Source organism: Cygnus olor, chromosome 17, assembly GCF_009769625.2.
Source record: "Cygnus olor isolate bCygOlo1 chromosome 17, bCygOlo1.pri.v2, whole genome shotgun sequence".
Classification (NCBI taxonomy): Eukaryota; Metazoa; Chordata; class Aves; order Anseriformes; family Anatidae; genus Cygnus; species Cygnus olor.
Genome location: NC_049185.1, coordinates 12,041,902 through 12,061,972, shown reverse-complemented (window position 1 = coordinate 12,061,972; position 20,071 = coordinate 12,041,902). Strand labels below are relative to the sequence as shown.

The window sequence follows — 20,071 nt, the reverse complement described above, 5'->3', positions numbered from 1 at the left end:
GATTGGCCAGCGCGGCTACGCGCCGGACGGCTTCCCGCAATCCGATTGGTGGAGGGCGGGGGGGAGGGCGTGTACGAAGCTCGATTGGCTCTGGGAGGGTGTCGATCAGCCCGGCGGTGCCGCCGCCTGCGGGGGCTGCGCGTGCGCGGATGCGAGCGGGCGCGTGAGGGGACGCGCGCGCATGCGCAGTGAGACAGGGGGGCGGCGGCCATCCCGGGGCGCTGAGGTGAGGGCGGCGGGGCCGGGACGGGACCTGGGGGGCGGGACGGGACCGGGCTGCAGCGGGCCCGGCGGTGCCCTGAGGCCGAGAGGGGGCCGGGCGCGGTGACCGCGGGTCCCCGCAGCCGTGAAGGCCGTGGTGCGGCGCCGCTGAGGCCCCGGTTCCCGAGCGGAGCCTCCTCAGGGGTCCTGCCGCCGCTGGCGCCGTTCTTGTGGGCCCACAGCGAGCCGCTGCTGCCGGGCAGCGCCCCCGGTAACCGGGCTGCTGGGCAGGGGCTCGCTCAGAGCGAGGTAGGGGCTCCGCGAAGTTCGTCTGCGGGTTTTTTTTTTGCGGTTAAAATAATAAAAGAGTTGCCTTCTAGTGCCGCCAAGTGGAGGTGTTTAATTGCAAATAAAAGCTTTCCTGAACTTAACGTTGGCTTCATCGGTGATGTTTAGCTTGTATGGGTATTTACTGCTCGGTGCTGCTGCTGCTTCGTGTGCTGAAGTATTTTCTGCTGAAACAAATGAAATATTTCAAGCATGAAATCATTTACTAACTGCTTACCTAACGCCTTGTTGAAGAATGACACTCGAGAGCAGTAGAACCTGACGTTCCTCATCCTCCATGAGGGGACGAAGCGTAGTGCCAGCTCCTGGGGCTTTGTTAACAACCTGACCGGGAGGAAATCACCGTGTGAAACCCTGGTGGTCTCCTTACCTCTTGGTTCTTTCTCCCTCAAAGCTCTCTGATGGGTTGCATGGGAAGTTACGAGAGTAGAAAACGAAGCTTGTTAACAGGGTCAACACGGAAGGATGCTTCTGATTTGAAATGGAGCTCACCCCATCAGACCACTCACCAAGTTCTATGTACGCTGTATAGCCTGACCCCAGCGCTTGGAAAACAGCACCTTAATGGGGCAAGTTCAAAAGATAAATCCAGATTGTCTAATCCGTGTAGGTAGGGATTACTCAGTATCCCGTACTAGCCTAGCATAAAATAAAATCTCAGAATTCAAAATCATAGATTAATCTAGAACTGCAGATGTACGTCCCCAAGTTCTGCCCTGTACCACCAGGCAGCTGTCTTGACTGACCAGTCATGCATCGTTCTGAAAGGTAAAAATCCCCCTTCCCGTTCTAACTTTAACTGCTCAAGATGTGTTCTCCCAAATCTGACTGTAATATCCATGTCTTTGGGACGGAAATGTTCTACTTTTTTTTTTTAATCGTTATTGTTTTGTTTTCCTTTCACCTCCTCTTTGCAATCTTCCGTGACTTAAAGCCAATGAACATAGGAAGTCAGGACATGAGGTCAGTTACAGTACGTAAATTTGCTGCTTCTTCCAGCAGGTTTCTTTCACTAGTTTTGAGAACTGTTTAAGGCAACCTCAGAGGATTCCTGTACCCGCAGCAGTCCCCCCCGATGTAGTTCAAGCACGTTTTGACAGGTGGATTGTAGGTACTCTTGCCAGCAGGAGAGAACCAGGGTGCACGTGGAGTGTCAGCAAAGGCCTTCCTGTTGGCCTGCAATATAAATTCGGTATTCTCCAAGTGGGGTAGGAATACTGATTTAATTTATTTACTGTTTTCCAGATCCATTTCAACAACACAAAAATAATCCTGACTATTTTAGGAAACCTAATTGCAATCAGAACTGAAATCCCATGTGGAATGGTAAATGTTTCAAGGCAAATATCTATGAAACCAGTTCAAAAAGCCTTGAAAATAAATCTGTAAGTAAATAAAAATACCACACAGGATGTGCAGCTAAACTAGAACATCTTAAAAGAAGGATTCTGATCCTAAACCCTATTCCCTACCTCTGTTTCAGGTTTCTTTCCAGAGAAACTCTATCTTCATTTCTGTATGAATGTTCCAAGTTTATTGCATTTTACATTCTTACTGAGAGAAGCACGTACAGCATCTTGGAGGCCATGGATTTTGAGGAAGCAGCAGTTTTCCCTGCTCAGAATGCCCTTGTTTCAGGCAGCAGGAAAGAAGAACTCTCTCAATCTCCTTGGACTAACTGAGGCAGAATTAGAAGAACAGTTTGTAAGAGGTGATGGCCCAGGAGGTCAAGCCACTAACAAGACAAGCAACTGTGTTGTCTTGAAGCATATTCCATCTGGGATTGTAGTGAAGGTAACGACATTTTATCTCATTAAGTCACAAGTTGCATCATGTCCTCCAGGTCTCCGTTTATAGTGGAGCATAATCACAGCGCAAGCGTCACAGAGGAAAAGTTTATTTATATGTATTGTAAAGAACCTCAGCACAAAGCAGTTTTGGTTAACGGTAGATAAATAAATGTGGGGTCGCAGCCCATCTTCCTAGCCTTGGCACGCAGTACTATTTTGTAGTTTCAATAAATTGTATCTCCCTACCCTATCGGTGACAGCCTTTGCGTTTCTGTCTCCCACGTGAGTCAGTTAAGAATGTACTCATTAACTCATCATAATCTGCAAATTCTTTTTAAGCATTACTCTTAGGTACCTATTGTGGGTTAATACTTTTCAATTAATCTGTACTTCCTTATCATAAGAAGGAGGAGACACAGTTCAGTTAAACTCAGAAGCAGGCTTCCAAGGTAATGTGGAAGCAATCTTGTTTGCCAACAGAATTACAGATTAATGCCAAGGCTGGTCTGACAAGTTCCAGTAGCAAGTCACTATCAGGCAGCCTCACCAAAATACATCATCTGGATACAAAAGTTCTAGCAGGAAAACAGAAGAATACACAGGTCAAAGTTGCAATAAAAGTGTCCTACTGTGTTTCTTCAGTGTCATCAAACAAGATCAGTGGAGCAGAACCGAAAGATAGCCAGAAAAATCCTCCAGGAAAAAGTTGACCTCTTCTACAAAGGTGAAGATAGCGATGTTTTTAAAGAGAAGAAAGCATCAGAGAAGAAGAAGCAAGAGAAAAAAAGAAGAGCAAAGGCAAACCTAGAGAGGAAAAAGCAGTTTAAAGAGATGCTACAATTGGATAGCAAATAAACGTGGAGAACCAACTGGCTCTAGTAGGGTAAGGGAGAAGTTTGTCATGCCTAAGCACAGTTTTCCTACTAACTATAATGTAGGGTTTCATAAGCACAGCTGAAATATTGAGTAGTGACCTGCTATTACAGTAAGACTGAAGTGTTAAAAGCAGTATGTGTTCTTACATCTGTCTGCCATCATCTCATTGCTCATATTTAGTAATCTGTTTTCTGCCAAGTTCAAAAGATGATAAAAAAGCAAGCAGATCCTTCTGCCTGATAATGATAACTTACGCTGTTTCGTAGGAGTTCCAGTAAATAAGGAGACCAGACCGTAAAGGTCTTTCCATCCTTACTCAGACAATGCCTCCACTGATAGAAATCCTTCAGAAACAGTGGCCAGGTTTAGATGAGAAATGAAAAGTTGCTTTGTGCTGTTGGTTCTGATGATGGAAACAGATGCACTGATACAAAGAGCCACCAGTCACGGGCTGTCTCCTTCAGCTCTGTTAGCTTAACTGCCTGCACAGATGCTCCATCCCTCTCAATTCTGAAAGAATTTTAAACAGTAGCTTTACAACTCTTACCTAGAGTGGTGATGAGCATTGCTGGGGAGCCAGGGAAGGCGTTCCTGCAAGCGAGGGCTCGTCAGACATTTTCTTCCGCTTCAGAGGCAGAATTAGGTCATTAGAAGTAAAGAACAACCTGCATTGGGAGCTGCCTGCTGAGGCAACAGAGTCCAGTTCATCCAAGCTGTGAAGCAATTAACTTTTCTTCTTAATACTATATTCTCTTCAGGGATCCATAGCTCCATATGTGTTAGATATCCCAGATATCTTGTCTTCCTTAGCATTTAGATTTGGTTGTACTCTAGTGAACAACAGTTCTGTTTATGCTATGCTGCAGTTAAGCTTGGGTATTTCTGTAACTTCACTCATTTTGATAGTTTCCCATTTTATGCACCTGCTTTTCCTTTGTTACTGTTACTTTGGCGCCACCAGTGAGGTATACTTTCCTATTTTAATACCGTTAAAATGCTAATTGCTTAACCAGAGCTTCTCTTTAATTTTCGGACAGAACCCTCACAGGCTGCCACTGCGTTCTGCCTTTCAACAATGAAGGGAGAGAGCTTCAAGAACCAAAGCTGTTATACGTATTTTGAAAGCAAGGTACACTACTAGCAGCTGTACCACCCGCTTAGAGACATCGAGCGCATCAAGGGAAACTCCCCAGCAATCCGCAGGCCCGTTCCCTTGTCCTGAATTTGAGCCTCCTGCATGAAGGTTAAGTCTTTGCTTCTCGTACATTGAGTATGGATCTGATTAAAGTGACTGTAGATACTTTTAGTACAAATTGTTAATGAAAATAAGCTTTATTACATCAAGTAATAAATACATACAAAGATGCAAATAACAGTTTTAGTAATTTATCCAGAATTTTCTTTTTTTTTTTTTTTTGTCAAACAAACTGAAATCTCCTGCCTTAATGTAGAAATTAGCCTTTCAGGACCTTGTTATTATTTAATAGGTTTCCCTATTTTCCATATAACTCATGCACTTTAAATGGACTTCAAAGCACTAACAGTCATGCAAATGTTTATGCAAAACGAACAAAAAAGGAAAAGTAAGAGGAGGGGAAGGTTATTTCTAAGCAGGGTCTATGCTGTATGACAAATTGTGACATAGCAGACTACTAGGTACAGCATGCTATTCTGCATTTATTAAAAAAAAATCCTTAGAGCTTATGTCAAACTTTGAAAGATTGACCATTTGGGGTTAAGTGAATATAGTGAAAATTAAAATAAACAGAATGGGACTGTGACTGGGTAAAAAGAGAACTGAAATATAGCCTGGGAGAGAGAGCATTCCTCTGCATGCAGTTCAGTTTTCATGTTTTAGAAACATTTAAGGGAGTTTTAATGTCTTTACAAAATGCAAACCCTCAGTAAGTTGAAAAATCCTTGTTTTATCATTCTTAACTATACATTTTTGTAAGGGCAAAAAAAAGAAAGATAAAACATTCAAAATAAAGGAATTTGTCTGAACGTTTCAAGAGTCAGAAGGAATAGGTATTACTTTTTCTTCATTAAGAGATGGAAAATCTTGCAACTGCATTGGTGGGCTAGGATCTTGCGTTTCGCTCAGTCTCAGCCAAGCATTCCCGAACTAATCCTCTAGCATGAATAATGCCTGCAAAAGAATTGGACATATTTTACATGATCTCATTAAGGTGACACTTGCAATGACAGTCCACAGAAAGGTTTACGTATTTCTGTCCTGAGTTGCTAAGGCTACCACAGCTTGCCACAGAAAAGGGAGAGATCCCTCACTTACCTAACATCAGCCGCTGCTAAAGAAGTTTGCTTTCCCAAACTGGCATTATAAATTGAAAATAGCCCAAACCAGCCATCAGAGCATTATGAGCTCTGTATGTCTGCAGTGAGAGCTATATCTTAACGTGCAGTGCAGGCCCATTTACAATCAGGGACTTAGTTAAAAAATAAATAAATAAATCTTACCAACCTGTCAGTTATTTCGCTACAATGGGGTGAAAAACAAATCCAAAGTTATTTAGGGAATCATTTTAGCAAGGTCTAAAAGTCTTAATTAATACCTTGGAATAGTTTTCCAAGTGGATGCATCAAAATCCAAGCCTTCAAAAAGTTGCTTAAACACAAGTTGCATCTCTTGTAAATATAAGAGGATTTTTTTATGCTGTGTGTGGAAAGTCACCTCCTAACTGGCTCAGCTCCCAGTGTAAATCATCGCTGCCTTACATGCTGCCATATCTACTCTAATCTGATAGACATAATGTGGAATTTTCCACTAAGAGTCCTGTTGCCTTGAGTTTCAGCAACCTGGACCTTAAGTCTTAATCCTGGATCTGAATCTAGATTCGTGTTCACAGAGCTGCCCAAAGAATAGAGCTCGGGTTAGATCTTACAATAGGAGACCGACAGATTTCTCTCCAACAAGGTTATGTTTCAATGTCAGGAAAAGACAGGTGATTTCTCTGCTCATTCGTGCTCCTTAACAAGGGTGGACAAATGACAATAAGGCAATAGATGAAGTTTAATCTCTATTTAGAGGTAATAGATTCTGTCTCTAGAAGGCTGCTGGCCCAGAACAGCCTCCACGTCCAAGGAGTGATTTGGGACTTGACGTGTGCCAGGCTTTGCAGAGGGTTAAATCGACACAGACAAGTAAAGCTGCATCCTGCAGCTGTGGGAGGCAGAAATGCACACTCAAACCAGTATGCTGGGCCTGGATCTGGTGGCAGGACGCCCGGTTTATGCAGCAGAACTACCCTGAATTATGTAGAACGCTGGGAATTTGGCCAATTTTAGAGGTCAGCAGCCTTTGTGCTTAGAAGCAGGTGGAGCTGAGGACAGGGACTTTATTCAGCAATAACCTCCACATGGCCATGGAGGCTGCCGTCACATGGTTACTCTCAATCACTTCTACTCTCACACTTGCCCATGCTCCTTCAGCTACATGGCTCCCAAAATGCAAAGAGAGGTACGTTTGTGACCAAAAGATGGCAGCAGAAAGTACTTATTTTGGATTTTTTGCAACATTTGCAAGTCTGTCGCAGTGGCAGCACTGAATCTTAAACCTACATTAGCTAAGTAAATACTCACTGCAGGAAGGAGCAAAACAACTTTGTCTCACCGAACCGAACCGTTCCGTTCAAAGAACGTCTGCATCTCTCCCGGTCCCTGACAGGTTGTCCCTGTTAGCCTATTGCCATTTATGATCTATTAATACTGACTCAGGCGATGCAATAAAGAGAGACTCCAGCAACATTGATTTTAGCTGGGCCAGATTCCACTTACCACTCATCAGCAGACTTTATTGCATCCTTTCCCAGAACAGCTACTAGTCATTTTATTGCATGTCACGGCAGATATATTACTCTCCCATAATGGTTGAGCCTTAAATAAAGCTTTGTAGTCCTGAGTGAACGTAAGGGGGCGTTGCGAGGTGGTGAAGTTAGTCTGTTACAATAACATTCCTGTTCAGGTTCCAATGCATGAGCCAAACTCAGCACAAGGACCAAGGAAAGGGAGGAAAAGGTAACTACACATACTGGCAAAGGACAGGGCTGCCAGCGCAACCATTGTCGGTGGCATTCAGGGTCACTCCAGGAGCTCGAGCAGTGGAATGTCCCACTGCTCCTTCAGAAATATCCCTTGCACGTCCCCTGCAGGGGACAATGTCAAGCTGATGTCAGCAGTGGGGAATGTGGGGGTTTCTTTTACACTGCGAGGAAAGGGCATTTCTGTGACCCCTTTTAGCTGACTAAGCAAAGCTAAAGAGACCTCATCAGCCAGGCCTAAAAGCTTCTGCGTCCCTTACGAGCAGACTGCTAATGACATCCACTTGAAGCAGGTAATGGAGCCTAAGCAGCCCGACGCTCCACGGAGAGCAGGAACACGTCTGTTTGACATCTCGGTCTGAACAGCTTTCGCTGATGAAACCACCTTGTTTTGCCTGTCTCTCTCTCCAGCAGCCTGAGTGATTTACCACCGTGTAATATTTCTCTAATCAAAATGCACTTCAGTAAAGGTTCTTGGGTCAAGTAGGTGGGTGATGTTTATGAGAGGAAGTAAACGATGCTTGGCTGTGTATTTCTCAGGTTAGGGAGGAAAGGCAGTAGAAGGGGCGAGCGAGTGACTAGGAACCTGGCAGAACACCGCCAACTGACAACATAAGGGTTCTAAAATAACTTTGAACTATTAACTGAAAACCCCCTTGTGCACATGAAACGCATTTGGCCACTAGTTTATCTATCAAATCCAGCAAGAATAGAGTATACCAAAGTTTCAATTACTGGTTAATACACCTCGTTTACTAACAAGCTCCAGACAGCTGTCCGCTTTCAAGGAGAAGCACTGTTACGAAGCTGTATACAAGCAGTCAGCACACAAAGGGCATGGGACATTTAAAAAAAAATCAAACATTACCTCGTTTTAGCCTCTCCATCGCGCTTTTACTCCCAGCGTACGTGGGTCTGATCTCTTTCCCTAATTCTTCTATGATAGCTAGAAGTTCTGCATATTTGCTTTGCGGTACTTGACTGCTGCTGGTACCCTGTAGTTGAAAGTAGATTGATCTCAATTGAACACTGCTAAAAACAAAACAACAAGAACAAACAGCAACTGGAAATTCACAGAGGACCAGAAATAGCCCTGGAAGCCATTTTTTTTTTTTTAATAAAATTTCGCATTTGTTACGTAAACATTATTTTCTTTTTGCCCTTCCTGCTACAGTTGGACACAATGCTACGTGCCCTTCCAAAATCAGAATTAACTGGGAGGATGCAACTACAAGATCGGAACCTTACGTGAAACAGAAGTTAAATCAGGTCTACAAAACCAGCAAACAGAACTACTTATTTAACCCTCTTTCTGCTTTTATCAATGTTCAGATGTACATTTTGTGGAGGAGTTAGCTAGGTAGGGAAAGTGAGGCGTAAATAAAACAAAACTGCCCATATGATAAGGGGAATCCTATAAAGTGGTTAACAAATTTCGCAGAAAGAAACCAGCTGGATTCCTGAAGCTGCCCATAGGAATGTCTGTAACACGCACTTCATGAGACTGTAAATCTTACGTTATCAGTTTGCCCAAGGAAAACAGTTAAAGGTGTAGGAATATCACTTTTCTAACAAATAATTTTTTAAAATGCCACAGCCCTTCCTAGCAGAACATAACTCAAGACATGGTTCACTGTGACTCAGAAGGGACTAACAGTTAATTAGTAACTAATCTCACCCAGCACTCTGCCTAGTCTAATTTGATCCCAAGACATGTGCGATGAATCAGTCTGCCATTTGGGTTTGATTTCAAACCTTGGTGGGAGGGAGGAACACCTCAGATTACAGGCCACAATCCACGCAAACCATGCAAACGTAGGGTCGGTGACCTGGTTAAAGCAAAACAAGCAGAGCTGTACCTGCATCCCTTGTGTATACCCTAGGGATGGGGGTCCGTAGTCGTTTATAAGCTGTCTGTATTGCGCAGACGTTGCCATACTTGTGGAGGGAGAGTGAACACTCCCAGCTGTAGAGAAAAAAAGAAAAAAATCTGTTATTATGTAAAGATGGATTAGCCGGTTACCTTGGGACACACCCTAGGTAGCTTTTCTCTTTTCTAAAGCCGTAACCTCTCACCTTTGTCCAAGCCGACTAACGCCATTCCAGAGCCACACTGTTCGCTAGGAAGAGAACAGTTAAATGAACGCTTCCCTAATGTTTGCTGTACATTTGAAAATGGCACAGCCTGCAACATTATCAGCCCAAATTGTTTGCCTAAAAGTGAAACGGTGTAACATGACAGGTTGTTCTGCCGAGACAAACCAAATATTAAGGAGCCCTATTTTTGCATATATACATTCCACAGAGATGAGTCTAACGTACTGTGCTATTTTTACTTTTTCAGTGCAAGTTATCTGAAAGCAATTTTGCAACTCAAAGTGTCATCACATGGTCAATGCAAGTTACCCTCGGTACTATTTTCAGCTGATGCCAAAACTATTCATAGAGAACAGTCGGTTGAGGTATATATCGGATCTGCTGCTCATTTTGTGACATCGGAGGTGAAGAGCACTAGCGTTATTCCTCTTTGTGTGATACCAAACATTTTTAGCAAGCCAAACAGCGCCGCATAAACCTAAGGAAAAATAACATCTCTTTGGGTTATGGTTACTTTTTCTAGTGTTATAAAAAAATATGTATATACATACCAGGTTTTGACTCAGCTAAGAGTTAAAGAAGCAGACTCAGATGTGATCATTGGCGAGCTGCTCCAGAAATGAGGAATCAAAACACCTCTCCACCCCGCAACGGGAAGAATTTGGGGTTGAGAAGCAACCTTTAGATTTTTCTTGAAGGCCTTAATTATGCTGCCCGTTTTACAACCGCTTTAGAGGACCTGCTGGTTACAGACTGCGCACTCAGGACTAAGGCGATGTTCGACCTAGCTGCTGCTCTTCTCCACTCTTGCAGCTAAGTGCCCCTGCATCCACTGATGCTGCTGTCTTCGCCTGCAGGCACAGACACAGCCTGCCTGCTGTCGGAAAAAATCTGCCCTCTTACAAACTTCCTTGCTGAAAATTCCCAACTGCCTTCCCCACGGGGAACAGATCTTATTCACCAGCCTTCATTTGAATCTAAATTAAACTGATGCCAAAAGTCACTGGGGCTCAGAACTATGTAAATCACTAGCTTTGTTTAAAAGTTGCAAGTGATTTCATTCCCTGTTTCCCCTCACTACAAAAAGAAACAGAAAGCCAGTAGTTTGTGAAAAGCGCCGCTGAACAGGCTCTCCTCCTCAGTTGGGAAGTCTCTTTCCACTTCAGAATTAATCACAGGATATCATTGTGGTGGCGTCTTTGTTACGAGAAGAGAGCGTGTTCTTAATTTTAACTAGACGTGAAATCCTAACGAAGGTAAACTGGGCTGGTCACTAGGTCAACTTAAAAAAAAAAGAAGGTTTCTCTGTCTTTAACTAAGCTGGTAAATTTTCTGGCATTACGTGTGTTTCTGTTACTACAGTTTCACGTGGAGCTAATTGTCACATTTTGCTGAAGAATAGTAAAAAAAAAAAAAAAAAAGAAACCAAACTAAACACACCCATGGAGTACGGCTCCTGCACTGTGAAGAAACAGCACGGATGCCAGCTCTGCTCTCAATCAGTTCTTCACATTATCAGCTCGAAATGCATGCACAATTGCAAGATTTCTGTACTTACAACTCAGCCAATATTTCACGTCCAGATGACTGAATTTCAACACTTATCAAACGCGGCACAACAGCAAACCGCATCTTTCCTCCAAAGATTTCAAAATGCTCCATAAACCTTAACGAACCCTTTGTGCTATAAGGTAGGAAAGTTTAATTACCTCGATTAAGTAAAGAAAGACTTAAGCGATTTTTCCTCACGTACAATAAAACAAAAGACCCGTCCTGTAAGGACTTGTTCCTAAGCTGTTACTGCAGGCAGTCACCCATCATGCACACAAGCCCTGGGAGCTCCAAACTGGTTCTGAACCAAGGCCAGGACTCAGATGACCAAGCTCAGGCATCCCGCTTTACCCACTCAGCAGAACAAAAACCAAGACCGTTTTCCACCACCCTCTCAGTTAATGACAATATAGATGGTAATTATTTCAGGTCATGCTGAGTGAAACAACGACACGTGCTTCGTCTGTGCGAAATAACACCACAGGGCTCGTCTAGGTAAGAGAGAAAGCCCTACTAGAAACACGACGTGGCAAGACAAAGCAGCGAATCCGGGGCCAACCCAAGCTTGGCAGACGCAAGGCACTGCAGTGGACAGGAGCTGGCCTCGGCATGGGAGCGCGAAGCCGGCAGTGACTCAGTCGGCACGGAACTACGAAAACAAACGAGGAGAACTTGCAACAGGCAGCGATGAGTAAGGACCTGCCGCTGGAGTCTGAGCATCGCTGCCGATGGGAATTAGCAGGCAGCTCGGTAGCGGGTGCCGCTTCGCAGCCAGGGGTGCTGTATTGTCTCCCGTACCCAGGCGTATGCAGAGCTGTGCTGCAGACACTAGAGGCCATCGCTGAGTACGGCGTGCCCTGCCAAATGACAGATCGTGGTAACCATGGTGAGTTTACCCGTTTCTTTGCAGTCTGCATCAAAAATGTAATAAGACATAATGCCATGCGCCGACCACTTTATCAGCAGCAGCAGGCCCTGAGAACAAAGAAAAGGATTTGACTTGGCCGTGGCACCAGGCTCCGCACACCCATGCCAGAAGTTGCGCCACTCAAACTCTGCTGGAGGGAAAGGAAAATGAAAAATCCCCGATTTCACCTCAGTTTGGGATGATGCAATCGTGAAACTGAAATTAATTGTGGGGGTATTATTATCTCGCAGAGGTAATGGACCTTAGGCTTTTTGACCTATCGCTCCGTACGTTAATCTCGAGGAGAAGCCCTGGGTCTTAGATGACTATTAGTCAATTAACCCGAAATACATCTGCCATCTGCATGTCTGAACATCCTGTACGTCCCAGATCTAAAAAAAAAAAATATCACCAGCTACTGCTATTACTGTTAGGAAGCAAAATTAGGCCAGCGAGTCTCGCAGTCAAGACCCAGTCAAAAATCAGTTTGATGATTAGGTATTCACTAGAGAGGAAAAAAGGAGGGGGGATCTAAACTGAGGCTTGCTATCTCATGTTAAAATAACAATGGAGACAAGACAGTTACGAATTGACAGAATCGAAAAGGGAGTGTGCTTGGCACTGAATTCGAGTGACACCGTGTATCACCTCCCAAATTGTCTTAGCGCTTGCTGCTGTTTAAAACCTAAATTAATATACACACTTTCCTCCCTCCGCTTTCCTAATTAAATGTATACAAAACCTTTTATATACCCATTTATTCTTGTGCCAACAATGTCTTTTATTTCCGTATTCACACAGAAGACTGACAGAAGTGTTTTTTTCCCCACAAAAATACAGTGATTTTCTCGTTAATCAATATTACCCTTTACCAATGGGTGGGGGAGGTTTACAGTACAGCAAAAAGAAATTAGACTTTTTTGGCAAGATCTCTTCCTTCCAGCGGTCTCTCAGAGCCCCACTGAACACCCTGGAAGACAAAGGATCAAGAACCAACCTTTGTTTCCCTGAACTCCCACTGACCAGGAATCTCCCCACTAATTTCAGATAGGTTTGTAGGGATCCACTCAGTTCCTCCGCTACTGCTTCCGAGCCTGAGCAGCAATTTGCTAGTCTTGAGTTTTAATTCTTAATTGCTGTTGCTTGCTGGAGAAGTAACTGGAAAGGCAGCTTACTGTGCACCCCACAAGGAAGCGGTGGGAACAGGAACGCTGGGGTACTCTCACCTGATCTGCTCCCAGCAGATGCCATGGCATCCACACAGCTCCAACAGCACCCTGTTTAACTTGCACAAACAGCAAGGAAAAATCAGGAATAGTTCCTCAACTCAGTGAGTTACTCCCATAAAACTGACTTAGGCAAGTAGAGCCAACCCCACTGGATATGTGTTTCTCTACCACCTGCACTTTGTAAGGTCCTATAAAGCTGCAAGTGTAAGCTGCTGCCATTTTACCGACTCTGTACTCGGGAACACGACAGTATCTAAGAAGAGATCCCTGCAGGTATGCAGTATGAGACAGCCAGGAGTTTACCTGCGAGGATGTAACTTCTGCCCTAAAATGGCCAAATTTGCAGCGGAACACACAAGGAGTGTTCATGTGAGCTGCTCCCAACGTACACCGCGGGGCAAGTACCTTCCAGCCCAGGGAGAGACGTAACCCCATCGCAGCTGTTTCTGCAACGAGTCTTTGCACACAGCCTGAAACACGGTTGTAGTGTTCTGCCTGGCTACGAGAACATTTGACTCCCTAGCCCTCCGCACACTTTGGCTGAAGTTCAGCGAGAGCTCCCTGCCATCCGTGGGACACCACATGCGTGTCTGCACAAGCAGATCTACTGCACAGCCAAGCAACACGCCGAGCTGTACAGGAGCTGCCAACCCAGAGCAAAAAATGCTGACAACCCCCATTTCCCCCAGCCCTCCAATAAATTTTTTTTTTAATTTAAAATAATGGAACCCGTTCTCATTCGCACAAAACATTCCTTACAGGACTGGCTGTGAAAGTTATATTTTCACCCACTATTTCCCCCCTCAAACAGCCCATGTGGTACAAACAGACCTTTCTTTGAATAAAACTATTTCATTAAAAAAAAATCCAGCACACACATATAAATATGTTCTCAAGAACTAGGACATTCTTTATCGTAACAGCCAGAGGCCTTGCTCTTTTGATCTGTCACACTCTGGGCCTTTCCTCTGGTAGTCTTGTTCCATTTAATCTTTCCATGTGGATAACGGCCATGTTTTATGTCTGCTCTTTCTTCCTCCTCCCTTTTTTTTAATCAGAAAAACAAAACACAGTCCCTCAGACTCCCCACCATTCTTCTTTTCTAGCTTAAGACGGGCAGTTTCTACATTACCAAGTTATCTGGCACAATGGGAATGGTTCAAAAGATCGAAGAATTTAGGATGTGTACACCACATGTAGCTGGAGTGAGGGGGTAGGATTTAGGTCTAGATTTCAGTCAGGTCCCCCAGGCCGAGTGTCTGCACCATGGATATGGCTCAAAGTTGCCTTTGGTTTGGGCCCTATGTTCCCATTAAAGGATGCAGTGCCAGCGTTGCACAACTGGAGCGCAGCTTCTGGTTTACTTTTATGCAAAAGGAATGAAGTTTGCATGAACCAAAACCACCCTGCAACTCAACCAACAAGTGGTGGGTGGGGACGATGAGGAGATTTGCTGGTTGAGAAAACCATACCGTTCATTGCTTTGAACCTAAACGCTCTGGTAGACAAAGCCAAAAATGCCAGTTTTCTAAATGTCCCAACAAGTCCACTCAAAAACTGCTAATTCTGAAACATGCTTACTGTGTTTCTTTTCAGACTGCTCTTAACCTTGCATGGATTTCAAGTGACCAGAGAACCAGCAAATTTCAGTTTGAATCTTGAGGGTTTGGGGACAGAATATCAGCTACGTATCCTAAAAACTATCCCCTCTGCTAAGATGTGAACACTTTGCTCCCTGCATTGCTTATGACAGCATTCCTTCCAGCACTCCCACTCTAAAAACCAGCTTCTCAATCTGGACAATATGAAACTTAAGCTGTCTGTAAAGGGCGACAAGGAAGGCATTTGCTCATGCAAGTGTGCACTGCGGTCTTAATAAGGAATGACCTAGTAGTGTGCTCGGTTTCACCTCGCAGGACTGAATGAAATTGGTCTCTCCAGTTGCAAGCAACAGCCCTGGTTAGCGAAGTTCTTTCTGGTTCACCTCTCAGCGAGAATTTGTGCTGTCCACCACGAGGCTCCTGGTCGCTGTGAGGTGCAGCAAGTGCTCTGACAGCCCCGTTGGTCTCCAGCTGCCTGCTGCGCAGGTCACCATTCAGTAACAGGCAGCCAAGGCACAGCTCCTTCCTTCCCTTGTCACAGTCTGACGGAATTTGTTTCTCCAGATCCTACACACGCAGGTTTTTAAGCTTTATTACAGGAATAGGGTTTTGTCTCAAAGCCTGCCATTTTTGCAAGAATTAGAATAAAACCAAAGGAACACCCCAAGCTCTTTCTGCTGGCTTCTGGATCTTAAAACTACTGTTCTCAAACCAGTTCCTACTCTGTATAAAATGCTGGTTAATATCCACAACAGAGCCAGAAAATGCCTAGAAACAGGAAAATCACAGAACTATAGAATCACAGAATGGTCTGCATCAGAAGGGACCTTCTGGTTCCGACCCCTGCCACGGGCACGACTCCTGCCCCTGGACCGGGCTGCCCCTGACCCCATTCAGCCTGGCCTTGAGCACCCTCAGGGACGGGGCACCCACAGCTCCTCTGCCTCGCCGCTCTCTGAGTGAAAAATTTCTCCCCAATACTTCATCTAAACCTGCCCTGTCTAGTTTAAAATCATTCCCCCTGGTCCTGTCACCACACCCCCGATTACAGGTCCCCCCTAGGCCCTGCCAGCCGCAGGCCCTTCTCCTCCCCAGGCCGCGCGCCCCCAGCTCCCGGCTGGCCCCGCAGCGGAGCCGCCCCAGCCTCCCAGCACCCCGCGGCCTCCTCTGGCCCCGCTCCAGCAGCTCCGCGTCCTTCTGGCGCTGGGGCCCCTCCAGGTGGGGCCTCACGGGGGCGAGCAGAGGGGGACGATCCCCTCCCTCGCCCCGCTGCCACACCGCTTTCGATGCAGCCCAGGGGACCGTTGGGTGCTGGGCTGCCAGCAAGCCGTGCCAGCTCGTGTCATCTCAAGCCTGGGCAGCCCTGGGTGGCAGCTCTTCCCTCTGAGGTGTCGATGGCACTACAGAGCTCAGGGTCACCCACAGACTTGCTGAGGGTGCCCACAATCCCACCGTGCATGTCACCGACAAAGACATTAAATAGCACCGGTCCCAACACCGCCCTGTGAGGGACGCCACCCGTCACTAGTCTCCACCTGGACATGGAGCCGTTGACCACAGCTCTGTGAGAGCGGCCATCTGGGCAGTGATTGCGACCATCCAGCCGAAATATAAACTAAAAACCAGCAGTCTACAAACTACACGGCTGGTGTAAAGCTCTCTGCTCCCACTGAAGCCGGTGGAGAAGCCCCACTTTACCTCAGCGCAGCGGCTGGCCCTCTCACAGAGGAGCTGAGTTAAACAATATAAAGCACAAGACGAGGAGGATTGTGCCTTGCAGGATTCAGTACAATAAGCAAGAGAATAAAAACAAACTGAAATGCTGCTAGAAAGGGTAACAGAGGTTCCCCTGGTACACGGCAGGGCCAGGTGAGGCTGGAAGGAAAAGCCACAGCAGCACAGGTCCTGCTTACCTGCCGTGCAGGGCAGGTGCTTGTGCGGGAGGTTAAATGGGGCTCCCCGAGCACAGGCAGTTTGGAACTGACAGCACTACACGCAGGGGCCTGATTCGCAGAGCACAGGCTCCCCAGGAGGGAGGTGAATAATTTGGGCAAAACACTACAAGCCTGGCTGCAGGCACCCCTGAAGGGTGTCACCACTGACCAGGGCAAGGCGAGGAGGAACAGGCACCGAACCCTGCTGTGACACCACGACCTCCTTTCCCACAGCCTGGTGTGAGGCAGAGCAGTCCGCACCCGGATGCTCCCAGCATCCTGACTCACTTGCGGAGCAGCTGCGCTTTCCTCACCTGCAGCCATCCCCGACCTGCCCACGGCCCCACGGAGGCTTCCTCCCAAACTGCCCCCGTCCCGAGGCAGCCCCTCTCCCCCAGGACTTCAGCCCAGGTTTCCCAGTCCCCAGCACGCTCCCATGCCAGAACGGAGCACAGTCACCCACCGAGCACAACTGCTTCACCTCACCGGGCCACTCACTGAGCGCAGTTTAAGCACGATTTCGCAGAGCAGCCGCTCTCGGGCTAAACTTGAAAGGAGTTAGCTCTGCAGAGAGGACGCGGCTCCAGGAGCTGAGCAGACGCTGCCTGCCCAAACACTCCTGCACCAGAAGCCCTGCACTGCAGGGAAGCAGCGTTACCTCCCAGAGGAAAATCCCTGCGCGATCCACAGCTGGCCAGAGCCCTCCGTCGGCTGAGACCAAAATACTCAGCATGCACACGGAGAGGCTTCTGCAGGGCTGGTTTCAGGCCAAAAGGGACAGATTTCCTGTTTTCCTCTCCTCTGCAGGACGGGGGAGGGGGGTTCCTTCACCCCAGGTTTGGAAGCGACCCTCGGATTTCTGCTCCTGGCTGGGGGCGTTCAGTGCAAGGACAATAGCGAAGCAATCTCCTCCAACTCAGAATCAAGCTCCAGAAAGGAGGGGGCCATCTGCAGTCATATCACTCCAAATGCGATATGTGCAACTGCAAGGACTGCTTTGTCTAACTCCCTTGGCCTTAGGCCACGGTGCTGGCAATACCACTAGCTAGAGGAAGAGCTGGTGCGTGAGGATAATGGCAGAAGACAGGGAGGGAAGAGAGAGCCCATTTTGGATTCCGAGGAGGACGTTCTTTCATTGAAAAGATTCTGGGGGTGTTGAGGACGATCCGAACTGAGGAGAGAGGACAACTTAGACAAGAATAGTTCTAACATGACAGCGAACTGCCGCTAACTTGCCATTACGGGGGGGATAAAAAAAAAATAGGAAGGGGGGGGGTAGGAAAGATAAAACTGCATGAAAGAATCTAAAACCCCGATCGCAGCAGGAGCGTTAGAAAGCACACGGGCACGGCAGCAGGAAGACCGGAGGCAGAAACTTCACCGCTCAGCTCGCGCTGTGAGCGGCATGTTCGCAGCCCTCGCCGGCGGAGCAGCCAGCCCCGGGTCCCCCCGCGGCACGACCTAACCCGCACCCCTCACCCACCATCGCAAAATACCACCTTTGTTCCCCTTGCAATTTTATGGCTGTTCCGGAGCGCCAGGCACAGGTTCTCGCGGGAGCCAGCAGGAGAACGGTTTCCCTTGCTGGGCTTTGTTTTGTTTCTTTTTTTTTTTTTTTTCCCCTCCGGTGACACTTCTGCTTTTTGTCAAAAATCCTGAGCACATCCCCTGCTTCCTGACCCCTTCGCGGGGCAGCGCGCGGCCCCACGGCAATCCCCACGCTGCCGCCCGGCTCGCCGAGCCCTTCAGCGCTCGCAGCCCCACCGAGCTCAGCTCCGAGCAGGATCAGAGCTTCTCCTGCACGCAGGCAGCTGAGGCACGGGGACCTCGGCTCATGCACCAGCTGGTGACAATTCCTCGCCGTAAAATAAGACCGCCGCTCTCCCGGTAGCTTGGGCAGAGGTGCATCTCGTTAATCCCTTTCGTTCATCGACATCCCAGGATTACGACCACGCACCGGGGCAGATCTCCCTCCCTCCTAAACCAAGCATCCAAACTTTCCCTTCTCAAAAATAAAAGAAATTAAAAAAATCAGCCTTTCTGCCTGCGGATGGACTGGTGGCATCCCCGCAGGCTGGCGCAGGAGGGAAAGGGAGACGGGAATATTAATTTTAAGTCAGCACCAACTTCTCCATTTTGGTTCTGTTTAATACGAGCGAGATCCCCTCCAAATATCCCAGCACCAAGCGATCGCCGCTGCGGCTTTGTTCGGGCTGCAGTGGGGCAGCCGCGCACCCCGGGGCACAGACCCCAGCGGGCACCAGCGCCCGCCTGCCCTCACCTCTGGAAGGCGGGCGAGGGGGGGGGGGGGGGGGAAAAGGAAAAAGTTAATCCCATCAAGGAAACTTTTTAGAGAGGAAAGTTGGAAAGGCTCTGTATGGATCCAAGGGGGTGGGGGGGGATAAGGAGTGTTTTTGTAGGAAATAAAGAGGAATTCCTGTGCCCCCCCCCCCACTTCCAAAAATATTTGGGGGTGAGCGGGGAGGGCTCGCCCGCCCGGGCCGCCCCGCCGAGCCCCGGTCGCTGAGGGGCAGCGGGGACCGAGACCCCCCGGCGGCGGAGGGCGCGGGGCCGGGGTCCCGGGCGGCCCCTCAGCTCCTGAGGAGCGCGGCCCGGCGGCGGCGGCGGGCGTGAGGCGAGGCGAGGCGCGGGGCGAGCGGCACTTGCGGCGTCCCGCCAGCAGCGGTCCTCGCTGAGGCGCCGCCGGAATATTCCTGATCCAGATCAATCAGCCGCCCCGGGGAGCCGGGCATGGAGGAAAGCCGGCGGCCGGAGGAGCCCCCCCCCACCCCCCGGCGGCGGCGGAGGCGGCTCGGGGGCCGGCCCGGCGGCTCGCGGCGCCCCCGCGGAGGGGCGGCGCGGGGCGGCGCGGGGCGGGCGAGCGCCCGGTAATGGCGGCGCGGAGCCGGGCGCGGAGAGCTCGCTGCCCCGCCATAGCGGGACCGGGCAGAAAAACTCGAGGCCGGGGCTCGCCGCGGGCTGCCGGGGCGGCACGGCGGGGCCCCCGCCGCACGCCTCCCAAACTTGCCACCCAGTTGCCGCCGCGGACTTACCCGGGGTGAGGGGAGTCCCGGGGATGTGGGCGTTCAAGTTGGGCTTGTAGGACATTCCCAGAGACATGGCCAGCGGGGCGAGCAGGAGGAGGAGGAGGAGAGGCGTCCCGAAATTCACCGAAGCGTCTCCGCGTCTCCCAGACACTTTGGGTTGTTTACAGCGGTAGCAGGCACCGGCAAATATGGCCGTCAGTTATATTGACACCCACAATGCAATATATCATCCATACATCATGAGGAGACGCCGATCCCAAAACTTTGGGGGAGACGAGGCAGCCGCCCGCCGCCCGCCGCCGCCGCCCCGCGCACCGAGGCGCGGCGGGGGCGCGGAGGGGGCGCGGCGGCGGGGGGGTGCCGCCGCCATCCCCTCCCAGACAATGGAGCTCCCCTCAGGGACGCCGCCGCCGGAGGAGCCGGGCGGGGAGG

General features: G+C 48.5%; 2 protein-coding genes across 7 annotated transcripts; one reads left to right on the top strand and one right to left on the bottom strand.

The window, feature by feature from the left end:
- The first annotated feature begins 139 nt into the window (after positions 1–139).
- On the top strand, positions 140–4,585 carry MTRFR (mitochondrial translation release factor in rescue). 6 transcript variants are annotated; one of them, XM_040577099.1, is made up of 5 exons: positions 140–226; positions 1,795–1,889; positions 2,033–2,343; positions 2,982–3,223; positions 4,250–4,585. In XM_040577099.1, exons 2-4 carry the CDS (start codon positions 1,880–1,882, stop codon positions 3,192–3,194), a joined length of 534 nt encoding a protein of 177 aa, XP_040433033.1. In that variant the 5' UTR covers positions 140–226; positions 1,795–1,879; the 3' UTR covers positions 3,195–3,223; positions 4,250–4,585. The 6 variants fall into 6 exon arrangements, with proteins under 6 accessions (XP_040433033.1, XP_040433032.1, XP_040433034.1 ...); XM_040577098.1 differs by having other exon boundaries at positions 148–226; positions 2,982–3,222; positions 4,253–4,585; XM_040577100.1 differs by having other exon boundaries at positions 151–226; positions 1,795–1,934; positions 2,982–3,222; positions 4,253–4,585.
- CDK2AP1 (cyclin dependent kinase 2 associated protein 1) lies at positions 4,536–19,946 on the bottom strand. The gene is given in 5 exon segments (XM_040577105.1): positions 4,536–5,364; positions 8,142–8,268; positions 9,133–9,239; positions 19,646–19,815; positions 19,817–19,946. Coding segments are annotated over 5 exon segments (525 nt in total). The 5' UTR covers positions 19,870–19,946; the 3' UTR covers positions 4,536–5,296.
- Between the last annotated feature and the right edge of the window lie 125 nt (positions 19,947–20,071).